Source organism: Gorilla gorilla, chromosome 4 (assembly GCF_029281585.2).
Source record: "Gorilla gorilla gorilla isolate KB3781 chromosome 4, NHGRI_mGorGor1-v2.1_pri, whole genome shotgun sequence".
Classification (NCBI taxonomy): Eukaryota; Metazoa; Chordata; class Mammalia; order Primates; family Hominidae; genus Gorilla; species Gorilla gorilla.
In genome coordinates, this window is record NC_073228.2 from 122,684,236 (window position 1) to 122,705,173 (window position 20,938).

The 20,938-nt window shown below is 37.0% G+C and overlaps 1 protein-coding gene across 7 annotated transcripts in view; it reads right to left on the bottom strand.

Moving 5' to 3' along the window:
- Positions 1 to 4,742: 4,742 nt before the first annotated feature.
- DTWD2 (DTW domain containing 2) overlaps positions 4,743 to 20,938 on the bottom strand; it is a 158,401-nt gene continuing 142,205 nt past the window's right edge. For 4 of the 7 annotated variants that reach the window (XM_019026188.4, XM_055387248.2, XM_055387253.2 and 1 more), the window contains 2 exons: positions 16,761 to 16,889; positions 4,743 to 9,761 (listed from right to left, as the gene is read on the bottom strand). In XM_019026188.4, the coding sequence (XP_018881733.2) occupies positions 9,591 to 9,761; positions 16,761 to 16,889 (300 nt within the window). In that variant the 3' untranslated portion in view covers positions 4,743 to 9,590. Of the gene's footprint in view, positions 9,762 to 12,241; positions 12,298 to 16,760; positions 16,890 to 20,938 lie in introns of all 7 variants that reach the window. The other 3 variants (XM_055387249.2, XM_055387251.2, XM_055387252.2) reach the window with 2 other exon arrangements.

Consider the following 20,938-nt stretch of genomic DNA (forward strand, 5'->3'; position numbering starts at 1 on the left):
TGCTTTCATTCCCTTGAGGGCCTGAGGCACCATGTCAAGTAGTCTGGCCATCCTGTTCAATAGGTCACATGGAAAAAGGCCAAGAGAGCCTGTTTCAGCCATTCCAGCTGAGGTAAAAGACATGTAAATGAAGCCATCTTGGATCACCTAGCTCTAGTCAAGTCTCCAGATGACTACAGCTGTAAGAACAATCCCATAAGACTAGCAGAGCAACAGCATACTTGAGACTAGTCCAACTGAGTGCAATACAGCTATCAAAATGATGAGCAAATAAATGGTGGTTGCTTTAAAGCATTAAGTTTGAGGTGGTTTGTTATAAAGCAGTAGATAACTAAGTGTGATGATATTTGTGAGCCACGTAAATAACTGCCAAAGAGCAACTTCAGTAAGAGGAGGATCTTAATAATCAGGTGGACAAGATGACACAATCTATGGATATTAGTCTTTTTCCCCAACCACCCACGCCCTTGCCCAATTGGCCCATGAACAAAGTGACCATAAAGACAAGGATATAAATTACACATGGGCTCAGCAACATGGATTTTCATTTCCCAAGGCTGATCTGACTACAGTCACTGCTGAGTACCCAAAATGCCAATAGCAGAGACCAACATTTAACTCCATACCATTCCACGACTAGATCAGCCAGTCACTTAGTGCCAGGTTGATTATACTGGCATCACAGGAAGCTCAGTGTTTTGTTCTCATTGAAACAGACATTTACCCTGGACAGAAATTTTTCTTCTCTGCCTGCAATCCTTCTGCCAAAACAACCATCTGTGGACTTAAGAGAAACACATATTCACTACTGTGATATTCCACACATCATTGTTACTGACCAGCAAACTTCTTTTGTAGCAAATGAAATCTGGCAGTGGGCTCTTGCTTATGGAACTCACTGGTATTACCACATTTCCCATCACCCTGAAGCAGATGGCTTGATAAAATAATGAAACCTTTTGAAAATTCAGTTATAGCACAGTGTAGGATAATTGTATGGCTGAGACAATGTCCTCCCGAAGGTGGCACATGTCCTGAATCAGCAACAAAAATATGGTACCATTTCTCCAATTGCTAGGATCCATGGCTCTGGGAATCACAGGGGTAGAAGTGGAAATGGCTCCTCCTTAACCCTTAACCCCAAAGATCAACTAGCAAAATTTTTGTTTCCTGTCCCTGCAATTCTAGGTCCAGCTGGTTTAGATGTCTTAGTTCCCAAAGGAGTGATGCTTCCATAAGGGCATACAACAGTGGTTCCACTAAACTGGAAGCTGAGACTTCCACCTAGCTATTTCAGTTCCTCATACCAGAAAACCAACAAGCAAATAAGAAGATTATAGTACTGACTGAGGTAACTGATCCTGACTATCAAGGGCAACTGGGTTGCAAAATACAAAATGTGAGTGAGAAAAAGTATGTCTAGAATGAAGATCCTCTACTGTGTTTCTTAGTTCTCATGTGTTCTGTGACAAAAGTTAATGGAAGAGTGGCATCAGCAAGATGGCAAAATAGAAGATCCCCCAGTATCACACCTCTCAAAAAAACAGAAGCAGAAACTATTTAAAGACAAGAATACCACTCTAAATTAACAAGAACTTATGGGAGTAGCACAGAAACTCCCTTGGCCCACAGAATGTAGAGGCCACGACCAGTAAGAGAAACAACCATTTCAGATTGTGCAGCCCTCTCCCCAGATCCTGTATAACATCACTCACAAAAAATTTCCCTAGACTCATGATTTCCAAAAATTTCAGGTGAACATACACTCTCCCCAATGGTTTGAGAGTGTTTGTGGGGAGTCCACTCCTGCCCACAGGAACCACTGAGAGTACCACAAGGATACTAATATACATTCTGACCAACAGTATCCTAGCTAGTGTTCCACTTCCTCTGCATCTTTGCCAGCATTTCTTATTTTTAGTCTTTTTAATAATAGTCATTTTAACTAGGCTGAGATAATATCTCATTGTGGTTTCCATTTCCATTTCCCTGATTAGTGATGTTGAGCATTTTTTTTTTCATTTACCTGCTGGACATTTGTATGTCTTTTGTGAAATGTCTATTCAGTTATTTTGCCCATTTAGTAATTGAATTATTATTTTTTGCTATTGTTTGAGTTCTGTATATATTCTGGTTATCAATTCTTCTCAGATGGGTAATTTGCAAATATTTTCTTCCATTCTATAGGTTGTTTCTTCACTCTGTTGATTACTTTGCTGTACAGAAGCTTTTTAGCTTACTGTAATCCCATTTGTTGATTTTCCTTTTCTTGCCTGTGCTTTTGAGGTCTTACTCCAAAAAATGTTTGCCCCACACATGTCCTGAAGTGTTTCCTCAAAGTTTTCTCCCATTAGTTTTATAGTGTGAGGTCTGGGGCCAGGAATGTGGCTCATGTATGTAATTCCAGGACTTTGGGAGGCCAAGGTAGGAGGACTGCTTGAGGCCGAGAGTTCAAGACAAGTCTGGGCAACATAGCAAGGCTATGCAGCGCAGCAGTTTCCAGCTTGTCCTGACTCTCCTTTCCTTTTCTTCCTGCCTGCTAGTCCACCTGACCAAGAGCAGCACTAGGCCCACTAGCAGATACCTTGACGGGAACCTACAGAGACAGCAGCTATTCTGAGGTAACATCTCCTCACATTCCCACTTTGGTGGCCAAAAGTGCTTGGCTTCTCAGAAATTTCCTTTAAGATCTCACTTGCTCACCTATGCCAGTGCTTCAGGAGGACTGAGCAGTGACTCCTTTTCTGGTCCTCTAACTCCCCCTTTTGGATCTTCACTTTCCTAATTCCACTCATAATTGTGTAAGGTCTAATACCTACAGTAAATCCCTTTTCCGTAACACTCATATTAGTTCTGTTTCCCAGACTAAACCCTAAGGCAAGGCCAAAGCACAGAACATATCTTAGTCTATTTTGAGCTGCTGTAACAGAATACCATAAACCGGGTAGTTTATAAAGAACAGAAATTTATTTTCCTCACAGCTCTGGAGGCTGGGAAGTCCAAGATTGAGGAGCTGGCATCTTGTGAGGGCCTTCTTGCTGCATTATCCCATAATGGAAGGCAAAAGGGCAAGAGTGTAACAGGGGAACAAACCCACCCTTTCATAATGGCACCAATCCGCCCATGAGGGGACATTCAAACCACAGCAGATCACTTATTTTAAACTTACCTTCTAATACACGCATACCTTAGAGATATTGTGGGTTCAGTTCCAGACCATCACAATAAAGTGAATATCACAATATTGATGATTGATTCCTTTGATCTATTATTTCTCTGAAAAGTCACCTCCTCCAGCAAGGCTTTTCCCAACTACTGTGACTAAAGTTTCATTATGCTCTCTACTATAGGAGCACTTTCATATCAGTTATCAACACCTGAAATTATTTTATTATGATCAACCATCAGAACTTCAACTTTTTTAACACAGAAATTCTGTCTTCTACATCACTGTATTCTCTAGTACCTAAAATTGTGACTGGCACATAGTAAGTGCTAATTAAAATATCTATTGAATACATGTATGGCTTATTGGACTAATTACTGAGAATTACTAAAGAAACTAAAATCTGTCGACTAAACATAAAAGATAGAAGTTACAGAAAATGCTAATATATACTAAAACCTGATATTTTATGGAAATCCAACCTTATTTCACTACTAACATATTATATTCATTATCCAAATTAATGGTACATGCATGGGGAGATAATATTAACAGACTCTGCTCTTTGCTGCTAAATACTAGATATAATTCACATATTTCAAATTAAATATTATATTTTAATAGGATTAATAAGAATCATCAGTGAAAATCTATGGCAATCACATTTTCAAAAACAATTCAAATAACTTTTGTTATTAACAATTAATAGTAAGCGCATATAACAAAAAACCATTATTAGTGATTTAACTATTTTTAAATGAAAATGAGGTTTAGCATTATATTAGGAATGTACTATTAGATATTAGAAACCACAGATGTTTAGTTCTAAGTAAACTATTACTATATCCCATCAGCAAAGATATTAATGAACTAAGCTAAATGATGACCGATACTCTTTAAAGAAATGAAATCAATTAGCACAAGTGAAAAGCCAAAAAGTGACACTATAATTCACTTTCCCTACTTTAACTTACTAAACACTTTACAAATTAAAGAATTAGTCACTTTGTTAATGATGTATTTTACTTTAAAGATACTCATTGTGTCTACCAATCTTTACTTTTACCTTATTCACTAAGCGGATTTTTTTCTTTTATAGGAGACCGTATATGTCTTGGATAAAACTATCTATCACTGCTTGCCACATAGAATTTGAATTTGCAAGAGTTCGGAGAGTTGCCAAAAAAGTATTAAAATATGATGCTAAAACATTGGTTTCCTTTAAATAACTACAGACAATTCTAGAAATGGAAAAAAGGGAAGTATACATTTTAGACTCAAAATCACGTATATTTAAAAATCTTCATTGATTTTACTAAGAAGCAACTTTAGAAATAAAGCTATTTAATAAAGCTAAAATACTAAACAGTAAGTTTATAAAATTAAATGATCATATTGTAAATCACTGCCAGTTTTCCTAACAACTGTTTCCCATAAAATTACATTTATACACACACAAAAATGAGGAAATTTTCCCCTTGCAAATAACACATTTGGAGGCAGAAATGAGTAAATGATATTTCTATGCAAAATCAGTAAGGAGTACTCTGTAATGAAAATAATCCTGAGGCAGGTACACTTTTTAAAAATGTTTTAATTCTTTAATATACTTCTAAGTAACAATAACAGTAAGACATATAGTATAATTTCTTATTCGAATATTTTTTTTAAAAAACCTTACATTAAAAAGTTTCTTTTAAAAGTAATTCTTACGTTGTTAGTTCAAGTGAATCTTATTTTTATTTATTTATTTATTTTTTTTTTTTTTGAGACACTGTCTCACTCTGTCGCCCAGGCTAGAGTGCAGTGGTACATCTCAGCTCACTGCAACCTCTGCCTCCCAGGTTCAAGCAATTCTCTGCCTCAGCCTCCTGAGTAGCTGGGATTACAGGTGCCTGCCACTACGCCTGGCTAATTTTTGTATTTTTAGTACAGATGAGGTTTCACCATCTTGGCCAGGCTGGTCTTGAACTCCTGACCTCGTGATCTACCCACCTCGGCCTCCCAAAGTGCTGGAATTACAGACGTGAGCCACCACGCTCGGCTCAAGTGAATAATTCTTAAAAATTGAAAGACAATTACTTATTTCTCTAATATGCTTTTTAGTAGAGTACAGGAGTTGCTATGGTCTGAATATTTGTGTCCCCACAAAACTCACATGTTGAAACCTTAATTCCCGAGGTATAGTATTAGGAAGTGGAACCTTTGGGGGATGATTGGGTCATAAGGGTCTCAGAGAGCTAGCTCGACCCTTCCACTAGGTGAAGACACAGCTAGAATGCACCATCTATGAACCAGTGAGTGGGCCCCTCACCAGACACCAAATCTGCTAGCACCTTGATATTGTATTTCCCAGCCTCCAGACTTAGAAGAAATAAATTTCTGTTTTTTATAAGCTATCCAGTCTCTGGTATTCTGAGATAGCAGCCAGAATGGACTAAGACAGGAGTCAAGTGATCAGCATGGTGTAAAATGTCAGGGATTTCCAGATTTCCTGAATAATTTTTAAATATAAAATTGTAAACTGTTAAGACCACTACAGTATCTTTTGTTTAAAAACATGCTGTGTAAGGATGTATGAGTATTTGTATAAATAACAACAGCTAGTACATACAATAAGAATAGTATAAAAGGAAGGGGGACAATGTAGGTGATGAAAGAGGGAGAGGAAGACCCTGGGAAGGAGGAAGAAAGTGTGAAGAGAAAAGAGAGAGAATATGCTTTAAGTTAATGTAGCTAATAAAAATTTAGATTGGACAATTTGAGAGAGTAATTCATTCTACAAAAAGCCTACTTATGGGGCAAATTAAATGCAAAGTTTCATTCCATCTATAATGCAATATTATTTATTCATAAAAATATCCATCCATACCTATTTTAAAGAAATACATCTACATAGTAAAATACAGTTTTGTAAAACTTTTGAGTTCACTAAGTCAGATCTAATTTTTTACTTGTAGCATCAATAAAATTTACTTCTGAACCAATAACAACTACAGGCAAGGGTCAACAATTTAGCTCCCTGAAATTCAGCATCCCTGAAATTCAATGGAAAGGATTTTCTAATAACATAATCACATTTTTAAACCTATTAGGGCAACAGTTGGAAATATGTGATGAAGAAACTGAGTAAATTATACAGAAGTGCTCTTCTATATAATTTACTGAGAGGCCAAGGCAGAAGGATCGCTTGAGGCCAGGAGTTCAGGACCAGCCTGAACAACACAGCAAGACCCCCATCTCCACAAAAATTAAATGAAATTAGTAAAATTTAAAATTAGCTGAGTGTGGTGGCATGGGGCTGAGGTTCTAGCTACTTGTGAGGCTGAGGCAGGAGGAACACTTGAGCCCAGGAGTTTGATGCTGCAGTAAGCTATGATTACACCACTGCACTCCAAACTGGGTGACAGAAGGAGGCCCTGTCTCTAAAATACATAAATAAATAAATCACTAACTGGTGGTATAGTGAGGAGCTTATTTCTTCCAAAATATTTGGAAAATATTACTGGTCATGACTAAGAAAAGTGTCTCTGGAGTCTTAAAGTTAGAGAAAATAATTTTTTCCCAATATAATTCTCCTATTCCACATAAGTCTTGTAATCCAACCTGTAGAAAGTTGCCATGCACTGTGACTTACTACTTTGTATAATCTAGTTCTCAACCTTTTACACTCATGTGTGCAAGAAACTCTCAATACCTCTCATTACATGCAGTGATTTTCAACATACTATAAAGGAGCTGATTAAAAGTGAGGTCACTTTATGCATGAGGAAATACTATTCTCTGAGTTACATGGTTCAAATAACTCAAAAAACCATCTACACAACATCAAAGTGCAGATGGGGTACACAAGTAAAACCTACTATCAGCTACAAATTCATAAAACTTGGAACTTCCAGGAAAATCAAGCAAATATAAAGAATCTGAATTTAAAAGCCAACTAATACAATAAAAAAGTAATTTTTAAAAGGCTGATTAATTTTTCAGTTAAAATACTCAGATAATACTACACACTTGAGAACTTTTAGTAATTAAAATAATGGCTTTTAAAACTTACTTACAACTGTTTAATGAGAACAGGTGACTAGAGAAGCATTTTATACCACAGATGATTAAATGGACTCACCTTGTTAAGAGGTCAGGAAAAAATAAGTAAAAAACAAGTACAGTGAGTTAACAGGTCAGTAAAGTAATTTGGAAAACTATACATACTTCAAGAAAATTTTATACATTTCCAAAAACACTAAATTTTAAGCTTTTTAAGTCTTCAAAAATACTCTAAAATGATTTATTTAAAAGATAAAAGTAGAAATTACTCTTAAAAATCAATAAAGTAAAATTTTGAGATACAAAATGGTATACTGGGGGTAGGGGGAGTTTTCTTTTTAAAAAATAATAATGATGGCTGGGCACGGTCGCAGCACTTTTGGAGGCCATGGCAGGCAGATCACGAGGTCAGGAGATCAAGACCATCCTGGCTAATACGGTGAAACCCCATCTCTACTAAAAATACAAAAAATTAGCCGGGCGTGGTGGTGGGCACCTGTAGTCCCAGCTACTCAGGAGGCTGAGGCAGAAGAATGGCGTGAACCCAGGAGGTGGAGCTTGCAGTGAGCCAAGATTGCGCCACTGCACTCCAGCCTGGGCGACAGAGCGAGATTCCATCTCAAATAATAATAATAATAATAATGACTAAAAGAAACTCATGAAGTTTAATATCAATGTGAAAAATTACTATAAAATGATTTTAGCCCCACTTGTTAAGAAACTATTATACATTATTATATGCTGTTTCTTTTCTAGTACACCAAATAATCATTTCATATCAGGTGCTTTACATTGTAAATGAGCTAGTTTGTTTATTTATTTATTTATTTTAGACAGGTCTCACTCTGTAGCCCAGGCTGGAGTGCAGTGGAATGAACATAGCTCCTTGCAACCTTGATGTCCTGGGCTCCAGCGATCCTCCCACCTTAGCCTCCCAAGTAGCTAGGACTACAGATGCACACCACCACATCTGGCTAATTTTTTTTTTTTTTAATTTTGTATGGAGATGGGGTCTCACCATATTGCCCAGGCTGGTCTCAAACTCCTGGGCTCAAGCAATTCTCACATCTCAGCCTCCCAAAGTGCTGGGATTACAGGTGTGAGCTAATGGGCCCAGCCCTAATTTGTTTTTAAATCCAAAAATAAATCAACAATAGAAGCTAGCACTCTTTTAATATTTTAAAATATTTTCTGCATAGTTTCCCCAAATATTAGAATTCTAATTGTGACCAGCATTATACCTTTTAATGAGTCTAATCCAAGTAAATAATAAACAAATGATCATGAAAACTGTGAGAAATAATCATTGGTGTATGCTCTATAAATAGTTACCAAGTTTACCTTTAAATGGCATGTTTAGTTTTTTCTTACAACTTAACCCTAGATACAGGAAACTCTAGAAGTCATAAACAAAGACTAAACAAAATCCCCTCTTCTTGCCAAAATGTGTACATAATTGCAGTAGACTTGTGCTGAATACACATATATGTTACATACATGTCTCTTATTCTATACAAAATCTCAGCAAATATTTTCCCACAGAGCAGGAAGAATTTTTTCTGTCAAATGGAAAGTTTTTGCCCATTAAAAAGGTTATATTAAATAGCCCTAAAGAAATATGTTCTGAAAATAACAATTGTATCATATTCCACTTATCATTTTCCATATGAAAACATCAATAAAATAAGTTTACCAGAGTCAATAAGCCTGTTCAATGAACACTGAAAAATACAAATTTATCCAGAGTGATTACAAATGAAAATGTGTGCTATTTCAAAATTACATGCACCTCTTTAAAAATCAGGGCAATTAATAGAGCACTTAAATCATATTAGCTGAGTTCAAATTTAGCCCCTAAACAATACTTAAAATTTCCTTATTCCTTTATACTATTTTACAAAATAATAAATTACTTGATTATCATAATTTTCTTTTGCTACTTATTTCAAACTATAAAGTCAGGACTGCAAACTGATGTAGGAATCTTATATTATTGGTCTACACCTAATTATTTATAAACATTAATGGAAACAGCACCGTTCCAATACACTACAACAATTTTCTTCTATTTTACAAGTAAGAACTTCTAACCTATCACAACAACAAATCATATTTTAAATTTGGGTTTGAAAACATGTATTAGAGGCACATTTTTAAAAACAAGTACAGTATGAAATCCTGCTTTTCAGTGAGCCAGTGAATTTCTGTTTATTTGTATTTATGAATATTTGGTTTACTTCATTCTTCTGGGTAAGATTAGTATGCAATTCTCATTCTTCTTTAGCAAGTCAAAAACCTACAGACCTGAACTATATGAAAACTTAATTTGGTATTGTTAGATGAAGACAGTTAAGCTAGCACCAAAAGAATAACTGTACTAAATTTTAACACTATTCATTAACAATTCCATTTTCCTGAGTTTGCGTTTGTTCTTTGGCATTGGTTTAGGATATAATCCATTTTTCAGAAGGTGTTCCTTGCTGAGGCGAATTTGGGCACCATGCTGAAGTTGAAAAGAGCATAAAGCTTGAAGAGGGCGAAGCAAAGTCTGTTAAGAGAAAAAAGACACTGAAAAAGTGTCTGTGACAAATCATGATATTCTATCTACATTTTTCATTCAGAAATAGGAGTTACTATGTTTCTTTTATTATGATTGGCTTTTAACTATGAGAAACTCTAGGCACTCTGATAAATATATAATTATTTCTAGATAAATAATGTCTTTAAAATTCATGCCTTAATATTACACTAAGGAATTTTAGTAAAAAGATACAAATACTGATTTTCCACATAGGTAATAAAGTCTGGCATTAATTTTATACATTAACTTATTCAAACACCACGAAAAATTGTTGCCATTATAATTGAATCCATAACAAGGAGACTAAATGAGACATTTAAATACAAAGATAAGTACACCAAAATAGTCAATTCAGTTTCTATGACAAATTAATGCAAGCTTACTGACACCTGACAACAATTAGATGATGACAGCAATGGGTAAACGGTTTGCTATTTCTCTCACATTAGTGCCATGGACCACATACAAGTTAGATGCCCAGGTCTTGGTGCATTTGAAATCATTCTAACAATATCTGAACCGTCTAAATTCAAATACCTATAGGCCAGCCATGTAACAGAAACACGTAAACTGGGTGGATCTTTATAAGCCAACAGAGAATAGTGGCGGCTGTAATACAGCTGGAGTATATGCTCTACCTGAAGTTATTCAAATTCAAAAATTAAAAAAAATAACAACACTATGCCAGTGTTTTAAACATATTTTGGGTGAGATTCCTTCCTTGGGCCTGAGACCACTGATGAAGATGTTTTCAAAAATAATAGCAAAAAAACTTAATTAAACAGATTGTTAAAGGAGCACAAAAGAAGCAAAGAAAAAACTGATAGATTTAACTACAAAAAATTCACAATGTCTACGTGAAAATGTATTAACCCACAAAGAAAACCCCACGTGAATTAACAAATGCAGTAAGGGTTCTCTTACATGCGGCCAAATATCATTCCTAACTATAATACACACTCTCACTTCTGTAATCCCAGCATTTTGGGAGGCTGGTGCACAACGTAAGTGGTAGAAAAAGGGCTTAATAGCTTTAATTTACAATGAAATTAAATTTATTTATTGTGATAGTCACTAGTAGTTGCTTCTTCGTATTCATTATTTTCTCCCTTATTAAAATAATTCAAATTATGTTCAAGGTAGCAATGTGTCCAGCTACTAATATTACATTCACTAATGACCCAATCTATCCAAGAAGATGTAACTAGAAGTCCTTCGATGGGGCTTCTAGAGATACTCTTTAAAGGGGACAAACTTAGCAGGCATAGGTTTTTGTCCTTTTTTCCTGCCTAGAAAGTAACTGTTGAAGGTAGGACAAGCATCATGTGACTACTAGGCAATAAACATGAAGATTAAAGCCAAATACAAAAGATGATGGACAGAAAGAAAAGAAAACTTGTCCCTGAATTCTTTTTCAAGCTGCATTCCCAGTCAGGACTGCCCACCTCAACATTTCTGATTTACAGGAGAAAAAGAAAACCCCATGTGAATTAACCACTGCAGTAAGGGCTCTCTTACATGCAGGCAAATATAATTCCTTACTGTAATATACACCCCCACATCCGTAATCCCAGCATTTTGGGAGGCTGATGCAGGAGGATTGCTTGAGCCCAGCAGTTTGAGACCAGCCTAGGCAACATGGCAAGACCCTGTTTCTATTAAAAAAAAAAAAAAGAAAATAGAAAAAATTAGCCAGACATGGTGGTGTGCACCTGTGGTCCCAGCTACTCGGGAGGCTGAGGCAGGGGGATCGCTTGAGCCTGGGAGGTCAAGGCGGCAGTGAGCCACGATCATACCACTGCACTCCAGCCTTGGTGACAGAATGAGAAACTTTCTTCTTCCTCTTTTTTTTATTTTTTCTTTTTTTGAGATGGAGTCTTGTTCTGTCACCCAGGCTGGAGTGCAATGGCATGATCTCGGCTCACTGCAACCTCCGCCTCCTGGGTTCAAGTGATTCTTCGGCCTCAGCCTCCCAAGTAGCTGGGACTATAGGCGCATGCCACCATGCCCAGCTTATTTTTGTATTTTTAGTAGAGACGGGGTTTCACCATATTGGCCAGGCTGGTCTCGAACTCCTGACCTCGTGATCCACCCGCCTCGGCCTCCCAAAGTGCTGGGATTACAGGTGTGAGCCACTGCATCCGGCCCAGAATAGAAATGAAAGAAAAGAAAGAAAAGGAAGGAAGGGAAACGAAGGGAAAGGGAAGGGAAAAGGAAGGAAGGGAGGGAGGGACGGAGGCAGGGAGGGAGGAAGGGAGGGAGGAAGGAAGGAAGGAAGGAAGGAAGGAAGGAAGGAAGGAAGGAGAGAGATAGAAAAAAGGTAAACATCTTGGAAAGGCTCTGCACAATATTATTGTAGAAAACTCCTTATGCATGTTCCCATAATTTATTTTAATGAGGAAAATAAGAGAGGGAATGCTAAAATAACTATATATGACTTTACGTACTTTACAGAGTCACCACAGTGGACTGCATTCTGAAACACTGAACCCAGGAAACATACCTAGGATGACATACAGACCAAGACAACTGAAGATTCTATTGATATTTTATGACATTTATTATATTCTTGTAAACAGAAGAAAACTCATATTCTTATGGTCAAAAGATTCCAACTTTTACATCCTGAAGATAAGATTCTATCAATTTACTGAGGTAATGAAGAGAATGAATTTCGGAAACAGGCAGATCTGGATTAGATCCCTACTCCATCTCTGTTGGTACTCCCTACAGCTGTTCACAAATAGGCCAGCCTCCTTCCTGATACATGAGCAGATTGGCATTTTCTATCTCTTTTTAAATTTAGGCACAGCCATATAACTTGCTTTGGTTAATGAAATGTGAGTACAACTAATACGTGTCACCTTAGGGCAGAAGCATTAAAAGTGGTATAGGATACACCACCTTCCTTGCTCCTTCCTTGATGAAAGTGGGATGAATTATCTAGATAGTTCCTCCATCAGGTTGGGTGCCTGAGTGACTGCAATCAGCAGAGGTCCTCAGGGTAATCCCACTGGACAAACAGCATGAGAGATGCATAAACTTTTGTCATCTTATCTGATTTCAACTTTAGAGTTTTAAAGTTGTAGCCTATCCTAGTAAATCCTTTTTGCTGCATGTGAAAAGTGACAGTTTTCAAGGAACCATTACTACCAACTGCAGATATTGGGTAGAGCCAAAACATTAAGGTTATAGCAGGAGGTTTTGCCACATCTATCTTTAAAAATTCCTATGATAAAACTTCGTAAGTAGAAAAGGTTCTGTAATAAAAAAGAACCCCAAGCTAAAGGCTTCCAAGGTATGAAAAGTCCTGGTAAATACTGTAGTAGCTAATGAAAGCCACCATCTTTTAGTTCAGACTTTCTTTTGCCAATCTACAGGCAAAAATTAGAGAGGAAAAGAGGGGCAAGAGGATTAACTCTTTTTGAGTGCCTGTGTTGACAACTGTGGCAATTACTCATTATTATCTCAGTTCTTGAAATACTATGAGGTAGCGTTTTGTATATTACAGATAAGAACACAAGCACAAAAAATTATGTGGTCTGCCCACTTGCAAAAAGTGATGATAATAAGCTGTAATTCAAAACTACTTCAAAATCCACATCGTGCTACTTTCATGTAGCCATGCTTTCAGGTGCTTGAAAAACTGCTCTAGAATAAAGAGTGAGGATGAGACAACAGATTAACAAAGCTATTCTGTGCCAAGTTCTTTATTTTGAGGAGCCCTGCCTCTATAGAATGAAGCCAAGTGAAAATTTACTCTTCTCTGGCAGGCACAGTAGCTCAGACCTGTAATTCCAACATTTTGGCAGGTGAAGGCAGGTGGATCGCTTAAATCCCCTAGGAGTTCAAGACCAATCTGGGCAACATGAGACTCCTCCCGCCTCTCCCATCTCTACAAAAAATACAAAAATTAGCTGGGCATGGTGGTATGCACCTGTAGTCCCAGCTACTTGGGAGGCTGAGGTGGGAGGATCACTTAAACCCAGGAGGCAGAAGTTGCAGTGAATCAAGATCATGCCACTGCACTCCAGCCTGGGTGACAGAGCAAGACTCTGTTGGAAAAGAAAAAGAAAAGTGAAGGAAAGTGAAGCAAAGAAAAGAGGAAAAAGAAAAAGAAAATTTACTATTCTCCCCCACCATCTTAAGGTTTTATTAGAATGCCCCTGATAAAAGTTTATTGGGAAAAAGTGTATGTCATCACTTTCCTCCCCAGGAGGGAAAGAAAACACCTATGTTTAGGGCAGACTGATACTGCATTTCACAAAGATGCTAATTTATTATTGTAACTAGATGCTAATTTTTTTCTCATAACTAGATTTGAAAAGGCTGGATGTGGGGTTCCCCCACTAAGAAAACAGCTTTCACTATATAAATTGTGGCTGGAAGCAATTTTTGCCATCTGTAATAATAAGTAACTTGAGATGTTTTATTATGTATTTCTTCTGCTCACTCTCCCACCATGTTATCAGTACCTCCCAAATCCCAGGTTTGACTGTCAAATATCCTTTTTCTACTCCTGGCCACTGCAGTACAATTACTCCTGGCAACCAAAGCAAGCAGAATGAGGGCTCTAAGACCTCACTATTAATTTGGGACTTTATGTTTAATTTTATCTACAGACAACAATAACAAAAGCTGAAGAGATAATGGGTCCTGTCACCATTCTGTTGTCTTAAACTTTGCCTTTTGTTAGATATTACACTCAGAATGTATTTTGCAAGTCTCAAGTTGTCACAATAAGGATTCCTTTTTTTTGTTGTTTTTTGTTTTTAAGATATCACATCACAAAGCACAATCTAGCAAGATTCAAGTCAGCCTGTGGCTTTATGTCATCAATAAATGCCTCGGGTTATATAAAACAATAGAAGTAATAAAAGAATGAAAAAATGCTGATGGAGAAGAGGCCCTAAAACAACATAAAGTTGTCCTAACTATGTAATGTTATATCATTTTTTCAAAAAGTTCCTCATCAGTTAACTTTGAAAGAATTCACTCTAATACTTTGTTGAGTCTAGAACATTTGTAAAATAAAGCCTGTAACATTCTTAGCTAATAGGATTCCTAATATAATGGTATATTAATTTTTAAATTTATCTTTTTTTACAAGTAGATGGTATATTAATTTATATAATGTACAAAATAATATAAAACTAGAGAGAAGGGAGCACCAGCAGAATTAGTAGTAGTAGTAGTAGTAGTACAAACCCTATCCTTAACTGTAACCCTATTATTCTACAACCACTATTACCATAACCACCACCATTACTAACATTAAAGGTTATATTTAGGATTGCAGTAAAGATCCAATTCCAGTTGTACGAAAAAGAGATATAAGTCCACAGAGAATTCTTTCCAGAACCCAAAAGGGGAGAAAAGTAAGCTTTAAATCTATAGCTAAGGAATATATTTTCCCTCAAAATTTGAACTTTCAATGGGTCCTTGTTTGGTCTGATGTTGTCTGATCCTAGAGTTTTACATCAACAAAAAAGAAAACGCAGAGACTGTAGAGAAAGCAAGTTTAAACAACAGCACTGGGTTACATAATTCTATTAAGACACCTGTAAAAAGTGTGTATGTATATATATTTGCTTAAGAATATACAGAGATGATGGTAAATAAAACAGAAAGACACATATGGGGTATATAAAGTACTATGCTCATGGCTAGGGACATGGGAGTAGGTGACATGGTTAGAGGAGATGGAAAGGTGTCTGAGAACACTCCCTGCTCATTTAAAGTAAGAATCTATGTTCCTTCATGAATTTTTTTTCAAAAGCAGAGAAAGTGAAATTGACTAGACCCTAAACAAAGTCTACTCAAACACACGCGCGTGCACACACACACACACACACACGAAAATCCTAGTTTTTTCAAAAGAAGAAAAGTCTCCAACTCTGACATATTCCACAGCTTAGGGTAGAGGAGAGGAAAAAAGTAATTCAAGGCCTGCTTCTAACATTCTTTAACACTCCTTGCTTTTGCTATCTTTTTGTTCTCTTTAGGATTAATATCTTGGTAGCTAATACATTTACTCTGAACTGAGCTTTCATCTATTATTGAAATTTCCTTCGTGTTTAAGGCATACTCATAACTGTAACCATAATGGATAATGAGAAAGAAGGCAGGAAAGAGTACCTCTTTCGCGTGTGTATGTGCGTGTGTGCATCCATGTGTTCATGCTGTGTTTTGAAGGGGGAGTTATAAATCCCTTTTAGTTGTGCTCATTATCCTCTGACTTTCTTCATGAGTTGTATTTATCAAAACTTTTCAATAATTAAAAAACCCTAACAATTTAGGTTTTATTTCACTATTTTTTCTTTTGCTACAAATGCTGTTTCTTGCATGTTCCAAATGACTGAGATGTTAGTAAGCACACTGAAACATTATTCTTTGCTGATGATTATTAATTATATATGAAATCATCATGCTTTCATAGAAATTAAATGAAATAATTGCAGGTTATAATACTTTCATACTCTCTAGGCATTTTTTTCAAGAAAAATGTCTTTTTTACATTCTAAGCAAGGTTAACACGAGAAACAGAAAGTTAGTATACAGCACCAAGGCAAAAATAAAAATGTTGGTATAGAATGTTCTTTTAACTAAAAAGAAGAAAAGGCTGAGCACAAGAGAACACAAAATACCAAAAAGAGAAGAGAAAACACTAAAAGAAAAATCTAGCCACAAAACTACTTAATGTTGTGCTACTTAAATGTAATTTAGCATATTACAAATGCTGTTTGCACAGTTTAGTATGAATATTTAAATAATGCAATCTGGAATGCTAAACACACACACAGAAAAACACCAGAGGGGAAAGAAAGTTATAAAAGTACATAAATTTCTAACACAGAAGATTCTACTTGTCACTTGAGTTACAAATTTAACAAGCATGTCTAAATCTTCTATGTAAAATCTAAGAAAACTCCCACTTTCAAAAACTATAACCTTACAAAGACATACCTCTTGTATGTAATTATTTTTCTCCAAGATGGAAAGAGCAACAGCTGCACACTCCAGTGTAGAAAGGCATCTATTAGTTGGCTGCATCCGAATTACATACTGACTAGAAATGCTAGTTTTTAATTGCACCTGAAATCAAAAACAAAATAGAACGTAATTTTTGTTTTAAATTTAAAATTATAAAGTTTGTGTTTTAAATACTAATTACTTTCCTTCCAAAACTGCCAGCAGCTTAGAAGTATTAAATGTGTCAATATGTTTTATGTATAACATCCTTTTGTTGCTATTGCTAAATAGTAGAAGATAGCTATACAGAAGAAGACATATCCACAATATATACAACCAAAATAAAAAGACTAATAATCCCCTTGCAGTAAAGAGTGAATATACACTTCACAAAAGAAATTATAAGAATGGCAAATAGGTACACAAAAAAGTGTTCAACATGATCTAATGTAAATTAAAACCACAATGGGGTAACATTTCACACTCAACAGAGTAGCTAAAATAAAAAAGGCTGCAGCTAAAATCAAAAAGGCTACAAGGCTACAGTAACCAAAATAGCAAGGTACTGGTACCAAAACAGATATATAAACCAATGAAACAGAACAGAGGCCTCAGAAATAATGCCACACATCTACAACCATCTGATCTTTGACAAACCTGACACAAACAAGCAATGGGGAAAGGATTCCCTATTTAATAAATGGTGTTGGGAAAACTGGCTAGCCATACGCAGAAAACTGAAACTGGACCCCTTCCTTAAACCTTATACAAAAATTAACTCAAGAGGGAATAAAGACTTAAGCATAAAACCTAAATCCGTAAAAACCCTAGAAGAAAACCTAGGCAATACCATCCAGGACACAGGCATGGGCAAAGACTTTATGACTAAAACACCAAAGCAATGGCAACAAAAGCCAAAATTGACAAATGGGATCTAATTAAACTAAAGAGCTTCTGCACAGCAAATGAAACTATCACAGCAAATGAAACTATCACCAGAGTGAACAGGCAACCTACAGAATGGGAGAAAAATTTTGCAATCTATCCATCTGACAAAAGGCTAGTATCCAGAATCTACAAGGAACTTACACAAATTTACGAGAAAAAAGGAAAACAACCCATCAAAAAGTGGGCAAAGGATATGAACAGACACATCTCAAAAGTATACATTTATGTGGCCAACAAACATAAGAAAAAAATCTCATCATCACTGGTCATTAGAGAAATACAAATCAAAACCACAATGAGATACCATCTCACTCCAGTTGGAATGGTGATCATTAAAAAGTCAGGAAACAATATATACTAGAGAGGATCTGGAGAAATGGGAACACTTTTACACTGTTGGTGGGACTGTAAACTAGTTCAATCATTGTAGAAGACAGCGTGGCAATTCCTCAAGGATCTACAACCAGAAACACCATTTGACCCAGCAATCCCATTACTGGGTATATACCCAAAGGATTATAAATCATTCTACTATAAAGATGCATGCACACGTATATTTATTGCAGCATTATTCACAATAGCAAAGACTTGAAACCAATCCAAATGCCTATCAATGACAGACTGGATAAAGAAAATGTGGCACATATACACCCTGGAATACTATGCAGCCATAAAAAAGGATGAGTTCATGTCCTTTGCAGGGACATGGATGAAGCTGGAAACCATCATTCTCAGCAAACTAACAGAGGAATTGAAAACCAAACACCACATGTTTTCACTTGTAAGTGGGAGTTGAACAATGGGAACACATGGACACCGGGAGGGGAACATCACACACCAGGGCCTGTTGGGGGGTGTGGGGGCTATGGGAGGGATAACATTAGGAGAAATACCTAATGTAGATGATGGGTTGAGCAAACCACCACGGCACGTGTATACCTATGTAGCAAACCTGCACATCCTGCACATGTATCCCAGAACTTAAAGCATAATAATAAAAAAGAAAGTGAAAAAAAATAAAATAAAATAAAAAATAAAAAATGGGGAAAGAACTCCCTAGTCAATAAATGGTGCTGGGATAACTGGTTAACTATATGCAAAAGAATGAAACTGGATCTCTACATATCACCATACACAAAAATTAATTCAAGATGGCCAGGTGGGGTGGCTCACACCTGTAATCCCAGCACTTTGGAAGGCTGAGGCTGGCAGATCACTTGAGGCCAGGAGTTTGAGACCAGCCTGGCTCACATGGTGAAACCCTGTCTCTACCAAAAATACAAAAAAAAAAAAAAAACATTGCCAGGTGTGGTGCATGCGCCTATAATGCCAGCTACTTGGGAGCCTGAGGCAGGAGAATCACTTGAGCTCTGGAGGCAGAGGTTGCAGTGAGTCAAGATGGTACCACTGCACTCCAGACTGGGTGACAGAGCCAGACCCCACCACAAAAAAAAAAAAAAAATTAATTCAAGATGGATTAAAGATTAAAATGTAAGGCCAAGGACTATAGAAATCCTGGAAGAAAACCTAGGTAATACCCTCTGGATATCAGCCTTGGCAAAGAATTTATTACTAAGTCCTCAAAAGCAACTGCTACAAAAGCAAGAGTTGGCAAGTGGAATCTAATTAAACTAAAAAGCTTCTGCACGGAAAAAGAAATTATCAACACAGCAATCCGAAAACCTACAGAATGGGTGAAATTATTTGCAAACTATGCATCCAACAAAGCTCTAATATCCAGAATCTACAAGAAGCTTAAACAAATTTCAAGCAAAAAACAAAGAACCCCATTAAAATGTGGGCAAAGGATGTGAAAATACATTTTTCAAAAGAGGACATACATGTGGCCAACAAGCAGATGAAAAAATGCTCAGTATCATTAATCTTTAGAGAAATGCAAATCAAAACCACAATGGGGCTGGGTGCAGTGGCTCAGGCCTGCAATCCCAGCACTTTCGGAGGCCGAGGTGGGTGGATCACATGAGGTTGGGAGTTCAAGACCAGCCTGGCCAACATGGTGAAACCCAATCTCTACTAAAAATATAAAAATTACCTGGGCATGGTGGTACATATCTGTGGAGAACCACTTGAACCTGAGAGGCAGAGATTACAGTGAGCCAAGATCATGCCACTGCACTCCAGCCTGGGCAAAAGAGTGAGACCCTATCTCAAAAAAAAAAAAAAAAAGAAAAAACTATCAGGGTAACCCACCCCCAATATTTCAACATAGGTTCTATTTTCCTTAAGTGTCGGCTGGTCTGAGAAATAAAGAGAAAGAGTACAAAGAGAAGAACTTTACAGCTGGGCCGCCGGGGGTGACATCACATATCAGTAGGACCGTGATGCCCACCTGAGTCGCAAAACCAGCAAGTTTTATTAAGGATTTCAAAAGGGGAGGGGGTGTACGAACAGGGAGTAGGTCACAAAGATTACATGCTTCAAAGGGCAAAAAGAACAAAGATCACATGCTTCTGAGGAAACACGACAAGGACAAAATCGGGAACTCCTGATAAGTGTCTGTGTTCAGCTGTGCACGAATTGTCTTGATAAAAACATCTTAACAGAAAACAGCGTTCGACAATGAGAACACATGGACACAGGAAGGGGAACATCACACACCAGGGCCTGTTGCGGGGTGGGGGGAGGGGGGAGGGATAGCATTTGGAGATATACCTAATGTTAAATGATGAGTTACTGGGTGCAGCACACCAACATGGCACATATATACATATGTAACTAACCTGCACATTGTGCACATGTACCCTAAAACTTAAAGTATAATAAAAAAAAAAAAAAAGAAAAAAGAAAACAGGGTTCAAGAGCATAGAACAGGTCTGACCTCAAATTTACCAGGGCTGGGGTTTTCCCAATCCTAGTAAGCCTGAGGGTACTGCAGGAGACCAGGGCATATCTCAGTCCTTATCTCAACTGCAGAGGACAGACACTCCCAGAGCGGCGGTTTATAGACCTCCCTCCAGAAATGCAATTCTCTTCCTAGAGTATTAGTATCAATATTCCTTGCTAGGAAAAGAATTTAGTGATATCTCTCCTACTTGCACCTCCGTTTATAGGCTCTCTGCAAGAAGAAAAATGCGGCTCTTTTTGCCCGACCCGGGAAGCAGTCAGACCTTATGGTTGTCTTCTGTTGTTCCCTAAAATCACTGTTATTCTGTTTATTTTCAAGGTGCACTGATTTCATATCATTCAAACACACGTTTTACAAT